Here is a 26,270-nt window from a genome sequence, read left to right as displayed (position 1 = left end):
TGGGCCATCCTGGGCCTTTATCCAAGAAAATTTGCAAAGATGGATGTGCATTTTCTTCTTGTAGAAGCTCACACTTGATTTGGAGAGTAATATTATGCACGTATGAAAGCACTTGGTTATGATAATCAACCTAATTTCACCTTTTGGCAGTTATTCCAAAACCTGACTGTCCCAAAGGATGTAAACTTTTCTCTGTATTAATTGCACTTATGCCATTACAGGCATTCAAATTACTGCTCGCAGTTAGATGCTTCTAGTACTACAGCTGGTTTAGTTTAAGGAGTAACTATCACCTTCCCTAGATAGTTTTTTACCTTTACTGGTTTAAAACCGCTCAATACGGAATGAACATTTCATGGGTAGAGCAGTGATGAAGCCCTGCAGACATTCAGAAATAAGTCTTGGGAATTAGTCTGTAGGGCCCTATACTGCTTCTGCATTCCCCAGATCAAAGCATCATTAGAAGATCAGAGAGTTGTATTAATTAAATGTCTACCTCAAAATTATTCTAGCTGTTCTGGAAGAGATCACAAGAGACTTCTCTCCCGCTTACCCTTGGCCCTCCCGCTCCCATGCAATAGTAAAGATGTTTAAAATAAACTTTCTTAAAGGCACAGCCTAACTCTTCAGAAGGGCGGGATTTTTGCCCGGAGGATGGGGAGCCGGCGACGCCTGCACTGTAGCCAGTAAAGGGGTTTCGCGCTCTGCCTCTGCCCGCTGCGCAGCGCTCCGGGGCAGCCCTGGGGAGCTCGGTGCCTCGCAGCTGGAATTCCTCCTGGCAGGAATCTGTGGAGCTGTAGGTACAGGCATGACCGCACACGCTTCGACAGCTCCAAGCAACCTGAAACTCAGTTTAGAAATAAGCTGAGTTTATTCAGTCTTAAAACTGCTTACTAGCTCTTTCCTTCAAGGTTAGCATTACCAGTTTACAAGCAACACATTAACCTACAGTGGAGAGCTAAAAAACCTACAGTGGAGAGCTAAAAGCAGCAGGATGGCCATTTTCCAGTGCAGAAGCATCAAGGCAGCTACACATAACCTATATCACTTGTCAAGATTTTAACTCCTTTCCCATTAAGGAACAAGGTTTAAGAAACATTGGCTAGTTACTGCCCGTCTGAACGTAACTGCTTTAATTGTAAGTTCTTAGAAGAGCCAACTAACATAAATATTTTACTAAGAGTTTACTGAGAATCAATAGGAAGATACGGTTTCCAATTTACAGTTTAGGGTGCAAAAGGAAGCGACTCCTCGTTTGCTGCAGAGTATAACCAGCAGTCACTCACTCGATCAGAAGGCAGCTCGGGGCTGGCTCCTGCTTTCTATCAGTTTCCACATCTTAGACGTGAAAACTTCTGTGAACAGCCAAGACCAAGTTTCAAGTAAGCAAAAGCACCTCTTTTCGTGCAAGAAGTTGAGGGTATATAAATGACTGAAATGTTTATCTGCTTATCTGATCTGGTGGCATTAAGGCAGAACTGGGGCTTGAGTCAGGTGGAGTATGGAAGTTGCTCAATATGAAAGGATGAACGAACCAAAGCGCTCTATCAAAACAAGAACTGTAAAATTGAGACCTGAATTGGAAACCAATAGGCTTGAAAGCTGGTTAGTTGGGGTTTTTTTGTTGTTGCGTAAAAAAGAAACATATAATTACATGCTTGTGATAAGACCAAGTTTAGCACAGAGAAATGGTAGCAGACTGTTTTCCACAGCCAGCAAGAGAAGTAACAGGCTTAAACGGAATCAAAAAAGATTCAAATAGATGATTGAAAGCAGTTTTTAACAGTGGACGTACTGACATAGTGGAGTAAATGACTGCTGGAGGATAGGAAGTCTCCATCCCTAATGATTTTAAGAACAACTTGGGACAGGTGACAAATGTCCCATCCTATCGTCTTTAAATCCATTTGAGATAAAGCTAGGTATCACAAATTGTTCTTAAACTGGTTTTAGGAAAAGGGGGGGGGGGGCATGACAGCTCACCCAAGTCACCCTGCTCAAGCAGCAGCTGAAATGATTGTGAAAAGCCAAGGCAAGATTTCCAAAACTTCCATCCGAGAGGCCTCTGCTGTACCTCGGCTCATCTCCTGCAGCCCTTTCCCGTTATTTTAACACATGCACTTACATCTTTGCTGGGCTTTAAATGCTATCCAGAGCACAGCTGAAACTTGTACCGTTTCATGTGTGTGCATAAATAACCAAGGTGCAAATCATTTCACAGCTCTATGGCAAAACATTAAAGACAGCTCATCCACTGCTAGGGTAGCGTTAGGGTTGTATGGCCCCACGCCCTACACTTGCCTCCCCAGCTGGGATTTCTACCCATTGCAAGTGAATAACCACACAGCTTTTGCTTACACAAACGCATACCGCCTTTCCTTTCCCCTCAGCTCCCGTCTCCTCAAAAAAACAGGGCAAAAATTACTGAGTTAATGGTGTGGGGTTTGTTCTACTCTTGATTTATTGTACAGCTCCGGTATATTTTATTCAAATCCTGGCAAAGATAAAATGACCAGATTTCCTCCTAGGAAATGTCACGAGACATTAGGTTATTGCAGAGTACTCCAGAACAAACTATTTTACAACATTTCCGTGAAGGTCAGCATTGCCTCCTTTCCACAGAGCACAAACAAAATGCAGAAAGCATCTTTAAACTGGGGGCTCGGGTCTTTTTGTACAGTAAAGCTGATTTTTCAGAAGTCTTCAGCACTCCGCACGGAACCTTCCACAGACCACAGGGCTCCTGGATCACACGGCTTCATCTCTTACCATAACATGGTTGTCTACCGTATCGGTTCCTTTCTATTTCTAAATTAATGGAGCTGTCTCTTAAAATGAATTGTCTTTTTTCCTTCCCTTCCTGCTCCAGATCCATGCTGTTCTCATGGTTTAAAAAAAAAAAAAACAACCACTTTTCCCAACTTCCAGGCTGAAGTGATTCATTGCTCATGTACAAACATCTGTTCCGCTGCCAGTATTGTCCGTGGCTGGATTACCTCTCTCCCACACTGCTGCTCATGCTGCTGAGCACCGCTGTCCTCTTTCAACCTTGATGCTAAATGAACCACACAGCTCAGTCTTCTCCAAGACAGAGGGCTGTTATTTCACTTGACATTTCTCTGTATCTATTAAAAATCTGAATTCATCCCCTTGGGACTCGGGCGACTAGGAGAAAAAAACACGTTAATGCCACCGTACATCTGCCCTCTTCAGAACTAGCTCGCCCAGGGGCCCAGAGTCCCCCCCGAGCCACCGGTGCTCCCCGAGCAGGCACACCCATGCGCCGACTGCTGCTGCGGCAGCGCTGCAAAGCCAGCTCCGGCATACCAAATGTGTCACTCAGCCTCTGGCAGCCTGATACGGACTTGGCCTCCTCAGAAAAGCTAACTTATTTGTCTAACATCTCACAGATAGTCTGGCGCCAGGGATTGAGTCCAGTTCCTCCAAGAGCTTTTGAATACCTCAACCATGAGACACTGCCCCCATCCTTTCTCCTCCTTCGGTCTCCTACCGGATTCCTGCGCGCTTTCTAGCTTCTGCCGCAGACCAGGCAATGCTCGCGGTGCCAGACGCGCTGCGCGATCCGTGCCTGCCCCAGATGGGTCTAACCTTGCGCGTTGACCAAGTGCTGTAGAGGAGACAAACCAACCAGCTGTGATGAGAGATGACTGTCAAGGAGCATGAAAGGGGAGGCTGCAGAGTTCCTTCAGGGCTTGACTGACTTTGCAGCACAGACATTGAACGTCTCTGTAACAGCGTGCGCGTACAAGAGGTTTCCTGGCATTTTTTAAAAAGCTCATACTGAAAACAATAGATGTCAGCGATATTCATGTGAGTCACTGCTAGAACTGGCACTTTTAAATCCAGCGTGCAAACATCTGTCGCTTGAACCGAGGACACGGCCAAGGGCCTCCTCCAGACCCCTCTGTTCGGGCAGCTGGTGGTAACGGCCACCGCCGAAGGGAGCGCAAAGGCACCCCCGAACGCAGCTCAGGCCAAGGCAGCTGGATGAGGCAGCTCTCACATCGTCCCTTGCACTCACAAGCTGAGCCTGACAGTGTCAGGAGGCGGGGGAAGACTCTATTTGTACAAGCTTAAGCTTTACTTCAGTTTTGCAGGAGAGAACTTCTTCCCATGCCTCCCACCCCGATGCTGCTAGGAGAGCTGTGGGGCCATCAGTAAATTCCTTATGCAGAGGGGAAGAGAGGAGCCTGGTTTGCAGGAGAAAACGTGTTTGTATGGGCTGAGAAAGGGAGAGCGGAAGGCAAGCGGCCGCTGCTGCGTGGACCAGCACTCCACCGGCGGGGCTGGTCCCCCACCAGTTGTCTGCACGGCCATTGGAACAGAGAAGCGGGAAGACCCGACTTTGAAGAGCTTCCAGTTTTCCCTCTACAATTTGGATTCGGCCTCACCCTGTTCTCCGTCCCCCTGAGCTCTCCCCCTCCATCTCCTCCAAACAACACGCTCGGGGCAATTCCCAGCGCCCCGCTGCAGCCCAGCTCTTGGTCCCTACTTCTCCTCCCAGCTTGCTCTCCCCATGTCCCTTCCTTCCCTCCCACATGCTCCTAGCTGCCTTTTCCAATTAAACCAGTCACAGCTTCCAGCTGCCCCTCCTCATCAAATCCCAGCCCCTCATCCCTCTCACACCCAAGCCCTTTGCCCAACAAATCCCGCTCTCTACAACTCAAAGGCAATTCCTTTCCCCTGCCCCCTCGTGTTTACTCCATCCGTCACCCACGTCTTCTCCCTCTCACCTCTAGTCCTTTCCATTATTAAGCACTGGAAAGCTGAACGCTGGATTCAGGAGTCTTCCTTAGGACTACAAGCAACAGGGGAAGAGGGGCTAGAGGAGAAGGGACCAGGGGGAGCGCAGGAATGGCAGACTCCTCCCTGCTCAGCCCCAGCGCCGCAGCCCCAGCCGTAGCTACACAGCTGTGATTCCCACAGCTGTATGTCCTATACCACACCGAGCTTTCCTGTGGGAAAGAAAGAGGTTTGAGCATGCTCACTGAAGATAAAACCAATGCAGATTTTATTTGGTATAAAATAAAGATGCACACACATACCAAAACCACTTCTACTGAGCACATGCTACCTGTTTTTTTACAGACATCAATGTATTTGGCCAAATCAGAATAGAAGGCAGAGGTAAAAACAGAACACGGCGGGCATCCTCTACACAGAGGCCATTTCCTCTACCCGAACTGGAGCTCCCGTCCCAAAGCACTGAAGTGACAAAGGATTTCAAAGAAACATCTGCGAGCGTATCTGAACATAGGCAAAAGACCACCACATCCTCACCCTGGGTCCAAAAGAACATGCACTGTTTTAACTGAAGTTTCCCAAGGAGACATGAACCTTAAGCCCGAGATGAAAAGTTTCAGCCTACGCACAGTTGAAGTTCGGCAAAGGTGGACGATTGGAAACGGGGTGATGAACTTGGAAGCGCCGGGGAAAGACTCGATTCCCATTTACCAGCACCAAGAAATGGCGCTGCAGGTGCCGCAGGTCAGCAGCAGAGCTTAACGCCTTGGTGCTGGAAGCAAGAACTTCCCGGGACTCAATACCCAGACACGCTCAAAGTACTAAAACATTAAACAGCTTCCAGCCGTTTGCCCGGCGCCGAGACTGCCAAAAGTACGGCTCTGCAACAAGCAACAGGTCCCTCAGCCACTGAAAACCACCACCTTAACGAGTTTGGATTTAACATTCATCGCTTTAAATGGCAGTCAAGGGAAGGACAAGCCGGCCCCTGCCCCTCACTCACGTCCAAGTAGCCAGCGAGGCATCGAAAGCTTCTACTAGCGCGAGATTTGCTTTGACAATCTTGGTTTTCCCCATATCCATCCCCACGGTGGCTGGTGTCCTGTCAAGTTAAATAGGAATGGCAAAACAACATCTGAGAGAGTCCCGGTGCTGCACGGATCGCAGGTTGATTCTGAGAAGTGACGTGCACCGCACTTACTGTCCCTGTACTCGACGCCATCAGAGTCTCCGTGGCAGCCCTGCGTGGTCACGAAAGGAAGAGAACGTGCCGTCAGGTTTGTTGGCGCTCAGTCTTTCAGGAGCTCAGTTCTTCGCCGAAATTGTTGTTTAATTGCATTACCATAATAAACCCAGAAATTCTGCACCGTTTTTTTATCATCGGGCTTACTGAAAGCGGTGATATCGAGAACTTAATGTAGAAACTCAGAACTTTTCTTGATGCACAGACTGATGGGGCAGAGGGGGAACTAAAATGACCCGTGCAATACTGAAGTTGTTAAGTAAGTCACTTCACGACCGTTTAACGCTTCTCAGAGGATACTGCAACTGGGAGAGCTACTAAACTATTTCTACTGCGTCCGAAGTATGTGCGCGCGTACCGCGGGTATCTACAAGGCCTCCATCAGGAACGTTCCAGGGAGCGCAAGTGGCGCAGGGGGTAAGCGTTTCTTGACCCGGGACTTTAAGCGTTTCTCACAAGTATGTCGCTACAGTCGTCTCACCAAAAGCAACAATTTAACTACGGATATAATGTTGTAAGAGAGCAATTAACAATTCCAGTGTGGAAATATCACAGCCTTTTATGTACAATTACTGTACCCGTTTCTACCTCCCTTAAGGCAAACACATGATGACCAAAAGTTAAGTAAAAACAGATGACAGAAATAAGCCTTGTGAGCATTTGCCAGTTTCGTTCCCGTTTCCCAGTACGACTTTTTAATATATAAAAGTTGTTAATTCACTATATGTAATGTAGCAAAAGTAGGTGTTTTTCCCAAATCTCAGTCTGAACTACTAAAACTCCGTGGCTCAGTGCTGCTCTCTGATTCTAAGCCTGCCAAGTTCGGCTCGCCTATAAAATGTGTTTATTGTTCCCTTGCTTATCATGCTCATGCCATCCTCTGCTCTGAAAGACGCAGTTACACTTCGGTTTTCTGCGTCATTCAGTAGAACTGGGATTTCAGCTCAAAATCTCAGTTGAGCCCAGTAACAGTAAAAAAAGCTGGTGACTGAGCCACGAATGTCCAGCTGCTCTCAAAATGCAGTTTAACCATGGGCGCCCTGCTTTCAGCAGGTTCTACTTACTTCCAAAGACCTCTGCCAGTGAAACTCCACGCTGGTCGCCCTCATCAGACCTGTTCCTGTCTTTTCAGGTAAGCACCAACACTGTCATTTGACTGTACTCTTTTTTTTTTTTTTCCTTCAAGTTGTGGGTTACAAAGCCAATGAGGATACGCTGTAAGCACCCTGAACGATGCTTTCCGACCGCATCAAAACACCTTGAAGAGAAAAACTGGACGCGTTTGTGGGTGAGCCTCAGCAGTCTCCTTAGGCGGGGGAGTTTTGGAAAGCCGCCTAGTGACTGACGCGCACACGTCGCGACATCACTCATGAAGCAACTGTCATCCAGTCTTAGATGCTCTTGCACGTCCTGCTCAAAGATCCCACTCCGGGCTACTCACTCCTGTGTCAGTTTTGGATATTCCCTGTAGGTTGTTTTAGAGTCTTCTAATGAACTCAGGCGACCCGACTGCAAACCAGGAATTGCACTTGCTATATTTTGTACGCTTTGCCAAACAGAGCCCTTTTCACAGTATACAAAAACACCTACAAGAACAGCTTGGGGTGAGAAAAAAATTGAATTAATCCCTAATAAAGAGCAATTGTGTTAGTGAACAACTTCCATTGAGAGAAATAAGTCTTGACACAGAAGGTGCATCTACGTCAAACATGGAAACTGCTTCAGAAAACACTAAATAATTTTCAATTAGTCCGTTTCTTCCCAGCAACAGGTTAAGCTAGATGGCAACACTTCTTTCTTTATCATGATGAACCGGTGTAAGTGGAACTAAGCGTGGATTTCTAAAAACTTCTTACGAAAGACATTTACCACCTGGGACAGCAAGAGGAGATTCCCTGTCGAGGTGAAGTGAATGCTTAACAGTTGCACCATACAAATACGTGACTGCAACTTGCTAAAAACAAATCAACAAGACATACTGGATTTTAATCTCCCATCCGACAGAAGAAAGTAAGTACCGTATCGTCTTTTGGCATGCAAGAAAACATTATTTTCTTCCCAAACCTGTCAGTACAAGCCAGGCTGGGTGTATTCCCAGAAAAGCTTTCCAGATTAGGTTACCCACAGCTTATCAAGGCATTAATACAGGTATTGTGCATCTATACAAATACCATTATTAAATACCACTAGAACACCCAGAGACAAATTTTGCTCTCGCGGTGCCTGTGAGGGAATACAGCAACATCCCTTAGAGAATATGGAAGGTTGTTCCAGCACAAAACCATTTTTACTTCAAGCAGAAGCCAAACGAAACAGAATTGTATGAAGCACGCTACCTGAAATGGATAGATTTACTCAAAAACATTTTTATGACTACATTTTCCTGTCAGATAATGAAAGAAACCTGCTCCTTGTGCCAATGCACTCTCAGGTGGGAGGGTCGAGGAACAAAAAAAAAGAGCTAAAATAAACGAAGGTCCATCCTAACTCACTGACATGTTTTACAGCACAATATTCAGAGCACGAAAACCTACAGCGTGATTCAAATGTTTCCTCAAAGATAACGTAACGCCTTTGAACTGCTTTTATTTCCAGCACTTTATATAAATATAGCTTTCTTCCTGATCCTGGATTATCCTCCATTTGAAGTTCATGTAGCTCAGTTTGTATTTGAGGACTGCACGTAAACATCCCTATAACCCTGTATACTCTCGTGGGGCTGTTTAAATGCTGCCAGACCGTAATGGACTCAAAAGCAGTCTCTGAGAAGTTACAATACTGCGTCCCTAGTTACAATTGAACCTTCTATCCCCAAATTAAAAAATAAAGGAAAAAAGGTACTCGCACATACACACACACACGCACACTGTTCTCATACAGGTTGCAGGACGCCTACAGGAAAATGTCATTTTAAAATCCAAATCCAAAATGAAACTTAAGTTTTTCTTTTTTTTTTTTTTTTTTTTTTTTTTTAATACAAGCTTTTATTTGGGAACTTTGCGATTAATTTGCCTTAGCCTCGTTCGGAAACATTTGCTTTTGTCCAGCAGTTGCCAGCTGAGAGGATGTTATTGTTCGGAAGGGATGTGAGCAGGAGGACCCCGTGCACGGCACAATGTGTCAGCCCGGAAGCGGGGGAAGAAAAGTGATTCTCTCATCTGGCTGAGGAAACAAAATGGAAATATCGAGCGTTCGCCTTCCAGTTACAGTCACCTCTACGCGTGTCCCCAAGAAACACGTTAGTCACCCGTATCTCGCATGAGTATCATTACCTAACTATACCAATATATTAAAAAAAAAATCCTACTTTAAAAAGAATTACAGATTTCTTTAGAAAAGCAAAGATTTCTGCCACAAACACCTTTGAAACACGTAAGCAGGCGAACGCTTACCCCCTCCGCACGACCGCTTACCCCGCTGCTCTGAACGACGGATGGGGGTGGACGCGGTTCCCCCTCCCGCAGCCGGTGCCCCCCTCCCCGGAGCATCGGCACCCGCAGGGGCAGAGCCCAGCGCCGCAGAGCGACCCGGCCGGGGCAGGAGAGCCGAGCCCCCCGCCCTCCGGGCCTGCGCTGACCTCCGCAGCGAACTTCGCAGAAGCCCCTCGTACGGGTTTCGGTAGCGACGCGACGGAGCCAAGCGCGCTTCAGCGCTCGGGCGAGGTGGTGCTCGCACAGCAACACCTTTCCGGCCCTCGGGTTCCTTGCTGAGGGTCTTATTCCAGAGATTTTTAAGTTTGGACACGGTTTTTTTGAAGAACGCCCGTGCTTCGTGCGTGGTCGCCGTCTGACGTTAGAAGGGCTCCGAGAGGGACGCCGTGCCCCGAGGACAGCCCTCACCAAACCCTGCTCTCCAACGAAGCACCCCCGGTGCCCTCTCCACGCACCCCGGCGTGGGGCGGCCGCGGTCCCCAGGGGAAACACCACGCCACCGCGGCCCACGGCGGGAAGGGGGGCCCGGACCCCGCCGCGCTGCCGGTACCGGAGGCCAGGCGGGTTTCCTTCGGCCTCGGCGGGAGCGCCCGGCCCGTGAGGAGCGCGGCCCGGCCGCCGCCACGCTCAGCCGCGGAGCCCCGCGCTCAGCTCTGCCCGACGGCGCCCGCCCTCCCGCCTCGGCAGAGCCGGGCCTCGGCAGAGCCGGGCCCCGGCGCCCGCCCGCCCGCCCGCCCGCCCTCGGGCCCGTCGCGGGCGCGGCTCGGCCCCGCGCCGCCTCCGCCGGTGCCGGCCCTCAGCCGGCGGCGGGCTCTCCCCGCCGGGCGCGGGGCCGGGGCGCTACCGGGCGTCGCCGCCGCTGAGGGGGTAGGCGAGGAGGCTCATGGCCTCGCCGCAGGCCGCCTCCACCTGCCGCACCTGCTGGCGGCTGAGGCGCTCCCGCCAGGCGTGGATGGCCTCCCGCGCGTCGCGGGCGGAGATGAGGAAGGGCCGGTCGGAGGAGTAGGCGGCGCCGCGGGTCATGTTGAGCACGAAGGCCTCCAGGGCGGGCGGCACCGGCAGCCCGGCGAAGCGCAGCAGGCGGCGCAGCTGGGCGCGGGGCTCCCGCACCAGGTCCTCGTAGCGCAGCTGCGTGTAGCGGCGGCGCAGCCAGGCCGGGGCGCGGCGGGCCAGCAGGAGGTCGCGCAGCCAGGCCTGGCAGATCACCTCCAGCGCGCCGCCGAGGAAGAACTCGGCGCGGTGCTGCGGCTGCGGCGCCCGCCCGCCGCCCAGCAGGCCGGGCGGCAGCAGGGGCTGCTGCGGCTGCTGGCGGGGCGGCCCCCGCGGCTCGGCGCGGTGGCGGCTGCGCAGCACCTGGATGCTCTCCCGCAGCAGCGCCTGCCGGGCCTTCAGGCGGGAGTTGTGGACGGCGCGGGGGTCGCGGAAGAGCTGCACCACCCGCAGGTTGAGGCCGGGCTCCCGCAGCAGCGGCAGCAGGGCGCCCAGCTCCAGCAGCCGCACGTCCTTGATGACCACCACCGGGTACTTGCGGCACTCGGCCTCCAGCTCCCGCAGCGCCCGCGGCGGGCAGGTCTCCTCGCAGGCGGCGCCGTCGACCAGGCCGATCTCCCGGCGCGGCCGCGGGGCGGCGGGGCAGAGCGGCGGCGAGCAGATCACCTTGTTGGTCCGCCAGCCGAAGATGCCGGCCGTGGTGAGGTTGGGGGCGGCGGGCGGGGCGGGGGCCAGCGGGTCGCGGGGGCCGGGCGGGGCGGCGTAGAGGCGCAGGACGGAGAAGTCGCATCGGAAGAGGGCGCGCAGCATGTCGCGGAGGGCGCCCTGCAGGCTGAGCGCGTCCCCCGGGTAGAGCGCCTGCCACAGGTGCCACATGGGCTCGTAGAGGTAGAAGACGTCGGGGTGCTGGTTGAAGAGCTCCCCCAGGAAGGAGGAGCCCGTGCGCCAGGTGGCGTGCAGGTAGATGTGCCGCTTCCCCGCCGCCGCCGCGCTGCCGTTCCCCGCCGCCCCGGCCGTGCCGCCCTCCGCCGCCGCCTCCTCCTCCTCCTCCAGCGGCGGCTGCCGCTGCTCCCAGCCCCACTCGCTCAGCGCCTCCTCCAGGCTGGGGCAGCGCCGCAGCAGCGGCTCCTCGTCCGCCCGCCCCCGCCTGGCCCCGTAGTCCAGCGCGTAGGGCACCAGCAGCAGCAGCAGCAGCGTGTACAGCACCAGCACCGCGGCGAACCGGCGGTGCTCCCCCCGCCACCGCCACCGCCGGCGGCCCTTCATCGCGGCGGGGGTGGGGGGGGCGGCTCCGGACCGCCGGCGCTCCGCCGACCCGCTGCCTGCCGGAGGGCGGCTCTCCGCGGAGAAGCAAAGTTAGCGGCGCCGGCGGCGGGGGGTGTGGGCTGCGGGCGGCCCTCCCCGCCGGGGAGCACGCCCACGGGCACGCCGGCCAGGCTCGGGGCCGCCGGCCCCGCCGCCCGCCCGCCCGCCCCTGCCGCCGCCGCCGCCGCCGCCGCCTCCCCCTCCTCGCAGCGCGACGCGGAAGCGCCCGCACCTGCGCCCGCCGCCGCCGCCGCCGCCTGAGGAGCCGCCGGCGGGGCCGGGGCCGCTGCCGCCGCCGCTGCGCGGGGCTCCGGGCCGCCCCACGGGCAGGGCCGGAGGGGCGGGCTCGGCCTGCCGGGAGTCACCCCCGCCCGGGCAAGGGCGCACCGCACAGGAGGCGCGTTAGCCGGGACGGGTGCCGAGCAGCTGAGGCTGACCCGAGGGAGCGGCGTTTGCTCCCGCAGGTCTCCAGAGAAAGAACACGCTACGGTACCGACGAGAGGTGCAAATGTATTTTTAGGATGGATGACAGCTATTAAAATCTGCAGTGGGTTTCAGAAATACTGCAGCTCGGCGCTGTAGAGAGCTGCGGGATTTCTCAGCCACGCTTTTGTCTATGCGCAAGCTGATGGGGTGCGGACATCTCGATCGTGACTCATTGCTCCAGTTTATGCACCCAAAAGTTTCGTGTCTGTCTGAGCTGGTCACCCTTTGCAGTTGGTAGGAAAAAATGGGCACCCAGAGAGGGACATTCAACCTGTCTTGGATGTCTGAGAGCCTTCTGATAACCCTTCTCTTTATTAACTACAGCAGGAGCATAACGTTACCGGCTCAGGCTTACACTTCTAGTTTTGTTAGACATCTAAGATTAGCTTAAATAAATCTCTTGTGGGATGGCGAGTCAACAAGAGGTTGACTTCAGGTGTTTAAATTCGAAGGTATAGTCTCAAAATCTCTAGCCCAGCCCCTGCCTGACCTTGGAAGATGCTCACAGAAGGAGATGGACCACGATCCCGTCTTCCTGGTTAAGGCATCCACCTGGCCGGAAAGCGATGTCCCCGTCCTGCTGACTGCGTAGCGGGGGCTGCTGACTGTCCTCACCCCCAGGCGATGGATGGCATCCTCTGTAAAACACTACTAATATTTAAGTATGGCGTGCAGAGTGAAATTCAGCAAGGATAACACATTCTCACCCTCGGTGTGTGGTGCTTGGACTCCCACAATAGTCTATGCGGTATGTATGTGGGCAACGGTGGTAAGGCACATGACGCAAACTTCGTCGATGATATCGCATACAACAGGGCGCAGAAATGACCCACTAGTTACATAGGTTCTAAGTGTGCTCCTTCTATAGTATAGATATATAGACAGGGATTTTGCAGCTGCTGCACATAGTCTGAATGTCTAGCTATTAAAGAATAATCTTATTTCAAATTTATTGGGCAAAATACAAGGAGCACAAAGCAACGTGAGAGAAAATGCATGCTGCTTTTCTGTCCAGGTGGCGAGCCAGCAGTCTGCCTGCTAACACTTGACTTGACCTCTTTAAGTAAGTGTTAAAGACTGGGCTTCCTGCGGTTTATGGCATGCTGAGTGAGTAGATGGTGCCAAAGAAGACTTGTAGGCTCCTGAGCAGAAGAATGTAGAAATGATGGCATTGGAAAGGAAATTCTGCCCCAACATACATTTCACCGCTTATATTCATCATGGCTTTGGGCTTTTTAAACAGCAATATACACCAGTGCGGGTTTCAGCTCTGACTCTGTAAAGGCCAGGATTTCATCCAGACCCTCAAGTGACGAAAGGAGAACAACAGAATAAAACCACACTTGCCAAAACCAGGTCACAGTCTTGCCAAAAAAACTTCCCCAATCCAAAAAACGTGTATCTAGTATTTTGAGAGGCATCTCCAGTGTAGTTGGCTTCTGTGGCATCATGCAAAATAGCAATTTTGGAAGATTTACCAAGATGGGATCCTGAGACGTGCAGATGAGAATGGGTAACTCTGAGCTGCTGGGGTTTCCGAAATGCCGAGTTGGGAGCAGCATCAACACTATCGCCGACAACGGAGCCGCAGTGCAATACATGTTACCTTAAACTAATCCTGTATTGGTTTCTATGACACGTACTTGTCTAAAAACTAAAATCAAGGTCTTAAAGCTGCCTAACTGAAGTAAAGCTGTCTTGGAAAGAATGAATCATAGAATCATAGAATCGTTAATGTTGGAAAAGACCTTTAAGATCATCGAGTCCAACCGTTAACCTATCACTGCTAAGTCCACCGCTAAACCATGTCTTCAAGCACCACGTCTACCCGTCTTTTAAATACCTCCACGGATGGGGACTCAGCCACTTCCCTGGGCAGCCTGTTCCAGTGCCTGACCACCCTTTCGGTGAAGTTTTTCCTAATAGCCAACCTAAACTGCCCCTGCCTACATCTCACAGAGTAAGATGGCCTGCCAGACAAATGAGAAACCATAGAAATAAAACTACGTGTGTGTTACTACATTAGACAACGGAGCTACAAACTTCTGTGGCAACCGTTCTGGAAAAAGTGGAAGACGCAAATCACTTTACCACAGGCTACATCTTTACTAAGATAAAAGCATAGTCTGTTGTCAAAAGGTTATCAAACCAAGAAAGAACCAGAGTAAATGTTTTGTTCTGCACCTTCGCATGGGTTCCTCTACTGAAAGAGGATTAGCCTGTAAGTGTTTACTTTGGTTGTTTTGGCTTAGGGCTTTTTTGGCATGGGGAGGATCCAGCAAGGCCGGTATTCATTCTGCCACCCAGCAGGTGCCTGAGCTTGGCTTGAAATTGCCGAGCTCCAGCCTTCCTGAGGGGTGATGGGAAGTACCCAGTTTGAGCGTTGGGGAGCGGGTTGCTGGTCCGAATAGAGCTGGGAAGAGATTGGTTTTCGCTTTTCTCGCTTTTCAGTTCTGTATTAATTTGTTCTCTCTTCAGCACAGAGAAGAGGGATGATTTTCCCCCATCTAGGCTTTTTCTATGAGCCATAAAGACTCCATTTACATATACAGATGATCTTTTGCATCTCCTCCTGAGAGCAGGACAGTTCCGTACCTGAGAGAGGCAGCCAGGTTCTTCTTCATCGATCTGCAAAGCAGCCTGCCTGTTTGGCATCTATCTCCTGCCATTTCTTGGTGATAATTCTGTGGTTTATGTTATTTTATAAAGGGGTCAAAAAAAGAATATAGGCATAACATGTTTTGCATAGTTTAGTATAGCAGTATTTCCTTTCTAGCTTCCAAGCTTGTCACTGAAAGTACTGGCTGTTTTTAATCTAACGTAACATTGGCTTCCTGTGTATTGTCTCTCTAACTTAATTTTTGCCCTTCCATCTCCCACGGTACTTCTGCTGACAAGAGAGACAGCAAATGCTGGAACACTGCGTTTCAGCCTCAGAATCATTTTTATCTTCTCAGCAGAGGTTTCAAAATAGAAATAGTTGCCTCTATATCTAGCCATCTTTCAGCTCTCGCACGCTCTTGTCATTTTCAAAGAGCGCTTTGTGATTAAAAATAGCTTGATTAGCTGATAAAATTAAATATGCTTTGCACAGGGAGCACCGCCCTCAAACATCCTGGCTGTTAATGAGCGCTGTGCTTGCTCATATTGTCACTCACAGGCTTCAGCCAAAAGGAAGCCTGTGGTTAATGGTAGCTTGAAAAGCTTCAAGAAGCAGACAACCTAGGACAATATTTTTATTTTTGAAGTTGCTTTGTCATCAGATGTTTCAACATATGCAATACCACATGTTTCACATATGAGACCAGTCTTAGCAGCTCCCATTTCAGAAGGGATGTGTTGAGAATAGTGGGATGGAGAAGCTGGTCCAGGCGAGGCGGCCGGCACAGAAGGGATTTTTTGCAGTGGAGTTTCCCCCAAAGAGGAACAGAGATTGAGGGCCTGCAAAAGGTCAAAAATATCACAGAAGTTTTGAGAGGCTCGGTGGAAATTTAGAGCACATGAAGAAAGTGGAAAGTTGGACAAAAGGAGAGGAGACTTCTAACCTGGGGGCTGGTGAGCAGCTAGGTGGAAGGGACTTCAGATGCAAAGCCATACGCAGAAGGTGGTAATTCTCCTCTCTGCACATACCTCTGAGGCCACTCTTCAGTACCTGCAAGAAAGACAAGGAAACGGGGCAGGAAAACTGGTGTTCATGACTGTCTTCGTCTGTGTACTCCTTCCGCTAGCTGAACTGGAACAAGTTCAAACTCTAAGTTTGTGGGCTGCTTTGAAAGAAGGCAGGTGTACAGCTTCAGCTTTTGGTTAATGTAATCAAGTAGTCACCACGCGAATCATACCACCCCGTGGCTCTCTGCAAAAGAGCGGGGGCAGCAGCAAGGTACGAGACCCCTCAGTGCCCCTCCAGACTGAGGGGAGCTAGCGGCTGAGATTGGGGACCATGTAGAATTGGAAGGGAGGAGGCACGTTCCTCACTCCTCTCTCCCAAATTTCTCCAGTTACTCCTAACTGAGAACTGGTAAAGTTAGCTGTAAAGTTAGGTGCACTGCTGCTCTCTGCTGCTTGACATAAGAGCCGGGCACAGAGCGTGAGCTGGGGAAGTGTTCAGGTGAAGTGAAAACCAGCACTGCAGCCTGCCTGTGGGCTACGGGGTGCTCGACAGCACAGTCCAGCATCCCTGAACCGGCTGCAGCAGCCTGACGGGTACCCAGCTAGGGGAGCTCTTCTGCGCCCGAGAGAAGACCTACATTTCATTTCCACTGCTGATTTTTAAAGGTGAACCTATTACTAGTATATTACACTCTAAGTGTCAGAGTGGGGATCGTCTGTGGTCTTAGCTGGCTTCTCTGCCTTTCCAAGACGTGGCTTTTCCAAGAATGTGAGATCTGGATATTGAAATGGCGAAAAAAGAAAATTGAAAGCAGAGTTCTTAATAAATTGAAATCATGGTCCCTTTTATGTCATCAGTGATCTTGTGATGCTCCCTTTTATGGCGTCAGTCATCTTGTCAGCGCCTCAGCCTTTCTCTAAGAAAAGAAGATACTGCCTGCATTGCAGGTGATAGAAAATGCTAGTAGGAAATGCAACAAGAAAATGCAGGGGGTGGAAGGCAGAGCAAAGCAAGTATATGAATTTGTTGAGGCTCAAGAGGAAGTTCAGAAGGAAAAATCTATTGTTATTTATAACAGTGGAAATTCAGATACATCGGTAACAATGAAAGAAGAAAACATCTATTCTGCAATCCAACTCAATGCTAATGTAACTTGAGTATCTCTAAGTTACGCCAAGGATGACTCTAATCTGAAGTCTTTAAGCGTTTCCCCTGCAGAGCGTGCTCTGTTAGCCCGTTAGCAGCGAGACAGTCATCTCACAACCCAGAAACAGGCTTACGCTACACGAATAGCCAGCACTGCTGTCGAGCCTCCTGCTGCCTGGCAAGGTACAGTAGCTGCTGAAGAAAAATTACTCCGATGGTAATGTGTTTGGGGGTCTGACAGCTTCGAGTACAAGAAGTGCCTCAACACTAAAACGCATGGGAAATAATTGTTTTTAACGGCAGAAACCATGCATCTTTTTCTGTTTTCTCTCATTGTCACAGGCTTACTATTGCTGAACTAGAGATGCTGATTAAGAATAACAGCAAGCTTTCACAACTCAACAAGTTAAGCCATTGTGTTGGTATAATTAGGGAACTAAATCTTTTACAGTTCAGTCAAGCGAAGAAATGAACTAGAAAATTTGCGACCTATTTTTAACTGGGGATTATTTTTCTCCCCCCAAAAAACCCTCTGACAGCCATTGTAACAAAATACTTACAGCTCTCCTGTGCCTTCATAAGGCAACGCTTTCATGCACAGAATATAATTTTTGGGCCAAGAATCTATCTGCCTTTTTATTCATTTCAATCATCTTATGCGCATATCCGTACTGGCATGTGCAAATGAAAATGCTGAGGGCTCAATCACTGCACCTACTTCATAAATTTGACCCATCAAGTTTTCTAAAGATCATTTTGTGAATTCAGAATTTCTGATGCCAGTGATTTCCAGGAGGCATTACTGTGCCTGTATGGGAGAAAGACAAATGCCAGAATGTATAATTCACTTGAAATTTATTCTTGTGTATGCTTGTGCCAGATGATCTAACTTTTATGAGGAAAATGTTAGCGGGCAAAAAGGTAGTGATTCTGGGAAACTCCTGGGTTCTTGGAACCTCTGGGAACCAGTTTAGCTCCCTGGCTGTCATCACTGGTTATTAATGAGGAAGTCTTCCCTGGGTTGGTTATGCTGTTAATTGGGGTTTCCCAACTTGAGTGGTAGTCAGCAGTCCATAATTTCTTTTTTCAGCTGTCTAATGAGTGCAACAGATTTAAAAATTGGTGGCAGTCTCTTGCTTTGGGCCTTCACTACAAGCTTTACAAAACCTGGCCAAAGGGATCATAGCATAACTATGCGGCTGCAGCACGCCATTTATTTAGTGATGCGTCCATATGCTTAAAACACTATATGAAAACCATTTTGGTTTGACTGTAACCTTTATCAACAAAGAACTTGCACACTGGCTAACCACATTTCCTCAGGCTCTGCAGGACAACCCTGCCTGAGTTTCCAGTGCCATCATTTCATTTTGTGGCACCTCAGCAGAGGTCGTTGTGAGTACAGGCACGTCCAGCCGAAGCTGAGCCCCACTGAGCTGATCATAAGCTGCTAGATAGCAATAGTTTTAAAAGGAAATCTTCATGGTTGAGGTTTAAAATAAACTTTGACTACATATAGCTTATTATACTAAAAACTGGAAGCAATAAGCTGTGCTATTTGTCTGTGAGGACAACAGAAGCTTTCCTGGTAGGACCCCCCTGCATGGCCACGCCTGCGCAGACTCATGCATTTCCGAGAATCCCTGTAAGAAACAGAGACAACTGCACTGACCTGCACATCAGCTATCACAGATATTTTACTCCTACTCACTCTGTTGAGGTTGCTTCTCAAAGCTGCAGAATGAGGCCAGGGTGCTGCTGTCTTGCAGTCCCAGGAGAGGCATCTGCTCCCTGCACTTCTTATTGTCGGGACCAAGCTGAGGTGGGAGTAGGAAGTAAAGGATGCATTAGGTATCAGCACCCTGGCAGAAAAAAAGTGATTAGGACAAAATGCTCACACAAGTTTGCTGCGAAGGGGGCACTGCTCAAATTTACTCTGGGCAGTATGCAAACGTTAAGTGTCAGGCTCTGCTGCTTTAGCTATGTAGACAATTTAATGCAATTTTAGGTTTTTTTATATGACTGTGAAAATTGTCTTACAAAATTTACTAAAGCTTTAGCACAGAAATGGTCCGCTCTTCTGCTCTCACAGTAGCTTCACTCTTGCAATACCTATTAGAAAAATGAAGAGAAAACCCACAAACCGAACTCATTAAACAAGTGGGTAAAAAGAAGAAAACCACACAGTGAAAGGTCATAGAGCAGCTGATTTACAAATGAGAGAACTAATGTTCTAGCTGAACAACAACAACAAAATGTTACATGCAGTTGCAGAGCTGCTGTGCAAATTAATTTCAACCATGCAGCTCAAACAGAAAGTATTTAAATGCAGCCTGAAAACTTCAAGCTGATCTCAGCACAGTTTCTGCAATACTCTTCACATTCTCCTCCCAGGAGAAATTCCTGCCCATTCCGCCTGTCACCTTTGGGCTGACTACAGAAATGTTCTGGGAAAACCTGATCTCTGCACCTCTTGGAATTATCCTCTGTCCAGGCAGGCTCCCGCATCATTTATTACTGCTGGACTTGGTTGTACGGAGAAGAGCATGTAGGCATTACTGGTGGTAGGACTGAACGGGTCAGATCAGGCTGCTCCAGCTTGCTGGCCGTGAGGTTCATCAGCCAAGGTTGGAGCATGTATTTGAATGCCCCGTACCTCTGCTCTGCTTACAGGAAATTTTATTGTTACAGCCTTTGCTGTATTTTTTTTGTTGTTGGTTGTTTTTTCTTTGATCCTTCCTTCACTGTCCTCAGTCCTCTTATCTACAGACTTTTTTTCTTTATCCTCTTGCTGGATGGTCCAGTCACCCAGCCTCCAGGGAAGAGCACTGACCCACAGGAGGCTGAAGCAGCTGCCCAGGCAGGAGCTACAGAGAGCTGTTCACGTTTGTTTTGGTTACTGGGGTGAGGTGGAAGGAAGCCCCTATTTTACATCTTGTTTTGACAAATTGCCATACTTTGTGGTTTTACTGTTCGGGGATTTTTTTTTTGTGATTTCCCCTTCAACCTGCCATTGGAAACACCTCCTGAAAATGCTGCAAGACTACTGGTAAAACAGGCAGAACATTTTACTAAATTTTCAAATATTTTAAGTATTTGAAATTGTTGCCACAGCTGCCTCTATCTGAGTTCTGATGAAGGTAAGTTACCTCAAGCAAGGGACCTCTGATCGGGACCTTTCCTAACTGATGGCTCCGGGCTGGGCTGAAAGGGGGTCCTGGGCCATGGGAGGCTGGGGGGAGCCTGGTGGGGCTGGGCAGGGACAGTGGGTGCCCTCAGGGGCCCGGCACTTTGTAGCTGACAATCATCTTCTGCACTCCTGGCTTTCATTTCTGCCAAGAGTCACTTTGAGGGATGTGCTGGACACCCACCCACGTCTGACCTGAGTTGCTGCTGTACGGGCCGGGCTCTCCCACCTCTACTCGCTAATAATTGCTAAAAGAATAGAAACGTACTGGTGGGTTATTGCCTCTGTATCCCCACAGTAAGCACCACACAAACATGGCAAGGGTATATCTTCTCTGAGTCTCCTTGATGCACGCACAGCTGTTTTGCAAAGGGGGTGGGGTGTCCTCTTGAGTACTGGGACTGAGTCAAGTAACTTCTCCGCCATGAAGAGTCATGCCTGCTTCCAAACTGAGCAGAACCAGGTAGCTAAACAGCTCCTTTACATTTCAGCTATTTTGGGGGTTTATCTCCTTGGTCTTGGTGATAGAGCTTCCAAATGGGTTTCACCCAAGCTCACAGTCTACAGAATTACTTGAAATAAAGGCATTTCTTAGCAGTGGTATCACCTCGCCTCTTGAGTAACTCAGCCATAGCAGACTTTCACTTGATGAACACTGAGGACCGTCTTTGAGGCTCTGGTTTGGGTCATCTCTTGAGGGACACCTCCTGAATACACAGACTCGGTCAGGAGTACATGGCCCTCTTCCAGCTGTCCTGGGCCTTGGCGTCCTGACTTACTGACAGTCATCAAGGATATCAGTCAATCCAGCCACGCCTGGTACTTCGGGAAACTCTTTAATCTCAGTTCCCTCATTCTTGATCCATTTTGTTTGTTGCTCTTCTTATAAAACCTTTTTTTTTTTTTTTCTAATTTACAGCGCAAACTGTCTCCATCCAAGAGTATCTTGGGCTTTGATGTACCACACCTTACAGTACTGACAAAAACGTTTTGTAGGGAAATCTAAATCACCGCTTTTCACAGTAGTTTGGCTTTACTGCCTTCAAGGGTTCAGATGACACCTAGGGATTGCTCGAGGATTGCTCAGTGCTACCCCTCTTCCTCTGGGGAAGCCTGACAGTTATTCTGCAAGGAAGTCAAAGAGATCAGTTTGCTTAAATGTTTTGTCTGGAATCTAAGATGCCCTGTGTCTATTTACTTGGTTAATTTGTCTTTATCCTGTGGGAGTCCTAAAAAAATTGAGTTTCTCTTCAAAAGGCTCCTGTGAAAACAATTAAAGTCATTAAAATTATCTGTGTTTGTGTTAGGAGACCTGTCTTCCTTCCCAACATGGCCCAAATAAGAGCTCCCTGTGATCTGAGTTCCAGCCCTACGTGTTGCAGGATGGAGTTTTACTGCCTCGACCACAATTCCTTCTGCCCAATAATCCACTCAACTAGAAAGCGTTTAACGTCTTTTCTGATTGAATTAGCGATGCCTCCAATTGACTCATGATGAAAGTAAAACTGATGTCAGCACCGAACTGTGTGGCTTTGCTGAATGCTGTCTGTCTCAACTTCTGCTGCCATTGAATGAGAAGATAGTCAAGAAAGTTAAAACAATTTGATAGGTTTAATAGATTATAGTGATATATCTCAAGTTTTTAAATGATGGACGTTCATCAGTCATCAGTACCCTCATCAGCAATCGGTAGGTAAGGAGATTAATTCTCAGCTGAAAAAACACACAGGTTTCCACTGTAATGCAAAACATCTTAAACAGTATTTACAGGAAATTAAAAGTGTGAAAGGATTTTAAAATTCGAAATAGGTTTATCTATTTCTGTTTGGGAAAAACCCAGACCAAATGAAACAGCACATGGCTAATATTTCAATCCCAATTAATTTGCCAATCAAATTGGACTGCTGTCTTTCTACTATCATTTTAAGATGTGTAATTTTGCAGTTCAGGAATAAAAAAGAATTCATTTTCTCAGTCTCTCTTTGAATAACATAGCTTTTGCAACAGACTAAAACAAGTTACTTATAACAAAACCAGAAAGAGTACTCCCTGTCTGCACCTTGCAGTTCTTATACTCGTATTAACTCTGTTTGCTCTTCACATTATGCCTTTCTGTGTCAGCCTGCATCAGTCCACAAGCAGCATCCTCAGAAGGCGGCTCTTCGGATGCAGCTGCAAGAATCATAAGGTTATCGACACGAAACAGCTATGGTTTCAGTTTGGTAGAGTCGAGAAAACATGTCACCAAAGCTACACTACATATTATGATAATAAGTTGCAATAAAACAGATTAAAGTGGAAATGAAATTAAAGTCAGGTCTTGATTTTTTTTTTTTTACTATGCTATGCTCAGTACAGTGAATTAAATATCAAAATCATTCTGTTAATACCAAGATTACCTTTCCTTATATAAACTCCGAGTTTGATCAAGAAGTCCAGACTAGAGAATTTTACTGAATAAACATAAAATGTAGCTGACCAGAAAAGCAGAACTACTCTTTCTTGCATCACAAACTCAGAGCCAGTTACAGAGCTCCCTTTAGTGTTTGCTATGACGACAGGATTATTCCTGTTATTCTCACATTACTGTCACAGTGCCTTTATAATACAAACATTAGCAAAATAGTCTCAGTAGGACTCTTAACAGCCCTTAATTAAACAAGAGCACATGACAGACTCAAATCTCTAGGTTATTTTAGGTGCATAGCATAGCTCAGAGACTCTCTTTAAGAAAATATTTAGGATTGTGTTAAATCTGGGGAAATTTTTCTCACCTACACTCCCCTATCACTGGCCTTACCGACAGCTTCTTTTTTTTTCTGTCCAACCCTACAGCCTTCAACTCTAAAAATCACTCGAGCAGCTCTGGCTGGAGTGCTGCTGATGTACTCCGAGCTTCTGCACTCTTTGAACTTCTGGTGGCCCACACCGTTGCCTGTCCAGGCATCCTGGACAAAATTAAAATGCTTAGCTGGACTAACGCTTGCTGGACACGGACAGACTGATGGCAGGAGCCCAGCTGATCTGTGTATTCGCAGCAAACCTGACAACATCTAAAAGATGCTGAGACTTCATGGCCTTACCGCTGGTCTCTTTGGCTGGGTCTCTTTGGCTGCTGACGTTGGCTGGGCTGCGTATAGATATGTGAGCCTTATATGCACAAAGCTGTTGCTTCCCTTGTCACAACATTTAAAAAAAAAAAAAAAGAAAAATAACAAGGGGATGGATGCTCCTTTGGCAATAATAATAAACAAGAGAAAATGTGGGGAAAAGCTGCGGGCTCACCTACTCTGTTTCCCCAGCCCTCAGGACTCTGGAAGGGCAGAGCCTGGCACTGGAGGCAAGGAGCTTGTCAGATAAAATGCCATTTTCTGGCACAGTGCTTCTAGCTGGTTTGAGGGGAACTGGAGAGCATCTGGGAGGCTTAGCTGTTGACATCAGGATGTTTTCTTTTCCCATGGTTATCTGTTTTGGAGAGTCTGGAAAGTCAGTCTTTCCTCAAATATCAGACATCTCAGACTCAATTCTTTTTTTAAGGAATTTTACAAACTCCAGCCTCCAAGATTTACACATGAATCAAGTATGAGACTCACGGCCACTTGAATTTGAAGTAGGTCACTAAAAATGCAGTTATTTTTAAGCAAGCAGCTGAAAAAGTGCTCACCATTCTCCACATTACAGACTCTGTTGTTCTCATGTCTTTCTCCAGAAAAATAGTATGAGAGACACGAACAGGTTTTTAAATTCTCAACACAGCCTTATCACACTGAATGGTCTTAAACACACGTTGCCATTGTTTTAGTAGAAGTCACTACAGAAATTAATATTAGAACAAAACCTCTTACTCAACAAAGCCAGCTGCTCAAACATCAACTCATTGGAAAAATACAACTAAAAACTACTGCTTTTCCTCAGTATTGCCTACCACCAGATGACCATCCTTGCTCTTGGTAACATAGCAAGTGGGGTAACTTTCCTGTTTAAAACTGGGTCACGGATCACCTGACTCATTTCTGAAATCTTGACAGAGGAAAATTGCATGAAAGCTTACCAAAAGTAAACCATTTGATGTATAAACCTATTCCTAGGCCAGCTTTTCTCTGCTCGCATAAGCCTGTACCTCAGCAGCTGCAGGTGAGGTACCATCACCCCACTGCGGCACTCGGTAGCCCACGTTGCTGTTACAGCTGGCACGGGCTGATGGATTGTCATCGGGATTTGGCACCCGAGGTGAGTCTGACTCGGCGTGTAGCTCATGAGCTCACATAGGGGTTTGAGGGTGTTACATTAGTTATTAAAAAGAATTACTAAATTAAAATCCCACTGCTCCGTTTGAAAAATCCCCTGTGCCAGCAGCTTTCTAATTTATTCAGGCACTCTGGCAGAAAACATCTGATGGAAGTAGCTGGCATAAATGAAGGAGGGTATCAGAGCAGACTGCAGAACATCACTGGGTACAGTAGGGGGATTTCTTTTCATATTTAAAAATATATGAATATGCCAGCGTGTCTCATTGTTATTCTGATATGCCCCTATATTTATGTGAGTTGCAGGTATGAAATGCAACCGATGCTAGTGATGTTCTGGTTATTTAGATGCCAAGGACTGTGCGGTGATATTCCAGGCACCTGAGCATGGCCTCAATGTATGGTATACATTGGTATACTCAAAGCCTGGTGTGCTTTGGCACCAGTGTATGTAACACTGCAAGTATATCATGGCTTCATCCTGCAACGTGCTGAGCGCTCTCACTTCTCTGTTTCTGCTGAAAGCGAAACATGCTCCTGCTGCACCGGAAAAACTCATGTTCTGTTGGATTGAGCCTTACATTAACCTACTGTAGTTATTTTTATTTTAGGTGCAGTGGTGTAGTCATACAGCTATGCAGCCTTCTAAAAAAAATAAAAACAGTCTCCGTTTAAGAAAAGAAAGGCTGGGAATGCCAGCTTTGTTAATTGAAGTTCCTGGCGAGGAACATTTAGGATTTAAATGCCCTAATATAAAGCGCTAATTCAAAGGATAAGCGACAGCCACATAGCAGGCAGTGTGTTGTTACAGAGAAGGCATTAGAATAGGATTCAGGATATCTGGATGCCATCGCTTTTTCTTTTGTACTGAATTGCTGCATGGCCTGGGACCAGTCATTTCCCATGCCTAAGCCTCTCAGCGTTTGTTTGTCTGTGTTGATCTTGACTGGCAATACTACTGTAATAAATATAATAAGGACAAATATGTAGCTCTTGGTGAGAATTGAAAACAGTATTATTATTAAAAGGACACAACATAAATATCCAGGGTTCAGGATAAATTGGAAATTCAGTGCTCCTCTAGCCACACCATCTGCTGAGACCTAAAGGCGGACCTTGTCTGGTGTAGTATCTAGAGATAAAACAATTTGCAGCACAGAGGAATAAAAGTATCTATCTCTGCAGCGGACAGATTAAGCTGCTTTTTTTCGCATGCTAATCTGTTAATCATGCACAGGGCTTAAGTATAGCTCAAGGCAGAGCAGACATTGAATGATTTAATTTTGCACTATTTATTGAACTGGATTTAATTTGCAGATATGGTGTTATCCGCTGCTCAGCAGTTCTTCAAAAAAATGAATGTCCATAATGAGATTTCTACTATGAATCAGTGATTGTGTGTTTAAAATGGGTCACGGGCTGGCCTTTCCAGGCTTCTGCGACTGCAGCTGCCTTTACGACAGTCATTCGGGCTAGCCTTCGCAGGATTCACTTGAGGGTCAAATTCAGGGGCACTCCATTTAAAGTACTTATCATCCCTTTTTTTTTTGTTGTTGTTTAAAAAATAAGTGATGGGGGTCAGTAGCTTAAAGCAACTTCAGCCAGCACAGAAAGCAGAGAATAAAAATTAAAAGAGGGAGTCATCTTTGGAAGTGAGGGGATGCAGTGGTAAATCTGAGCTCAGCCAAGAAGATGGAAGCCAGTGGCCCTGCTGGCCCAGGAGAGAGTCCACAGCGATTTCTGGGGAGAAGGGGACAGGCCCCAATTTCAGAAGCTGAAAAGGGCTGAGATGCTGAGAATGCGTAATTGTGGTCTGCCACCCGTAACGCATGTAATTACTGATGGCATCACAGCAAATCCC

At 48.1% G+C, this 26,270-nt stretch overlaps 1 protein-coding gene across 2 annotated transcripts; it reads right to left on the bottom strand.

The window, feature by feature from the left end:
- Positions 1-5,059: 5,059 nt before the first annotated feature.
- On the bottom strand, positions 5,060-11,748 carry CHST7 (carbohydrate sulfotransferase 7). Of its 2 annotated transcripts, XM_082304878.1 has the most exons (2): positions 10,357-11,748; positions 5,060-9,165 (listed from the first exon to the last, which is right to left on the bottom strand). In XM_082304878.1, the coding sequence occupies exons 1-2, from the start codon at positions 11,692-11,694 to the stop codon at positions 9,076-9,078; spliced, it is 1,428 nt and encodes a 475-aa protein (XP_082161004.1). In that variant the 5' UTR covers positions 11,695-11,748; the 3' UTR covers positions 5,060-9,075. The 2 variants fall into 2 exon arrangements, with proteins under 2 accessions (XP_082161004.1, XP_082161005.1); XM_082304879.1 differs by lacking the exon at positions 5,060-9,165 and having other exon boundaries at positions 10,234-11,748.
- Positions 11,749-26,270: the final 14,522 nt, after the last annotated feature.

Source organism: Platalea leucorodia, assembly GCF_965183815.1.
Source record: "Platalea leucorodia genome assembly, chromosome: 2".
NCBI lineage: Eukaryota > Metazoa > Chordata > Aves > Pelecaniformes > Threskiornithidae > Platalea > Platalea leucorodia.
The sequence above is the reverse complement of the archived record's forward strand: the minus strand, read 5'-3'. Positions and strand labels throughout refer to the sequence as shown.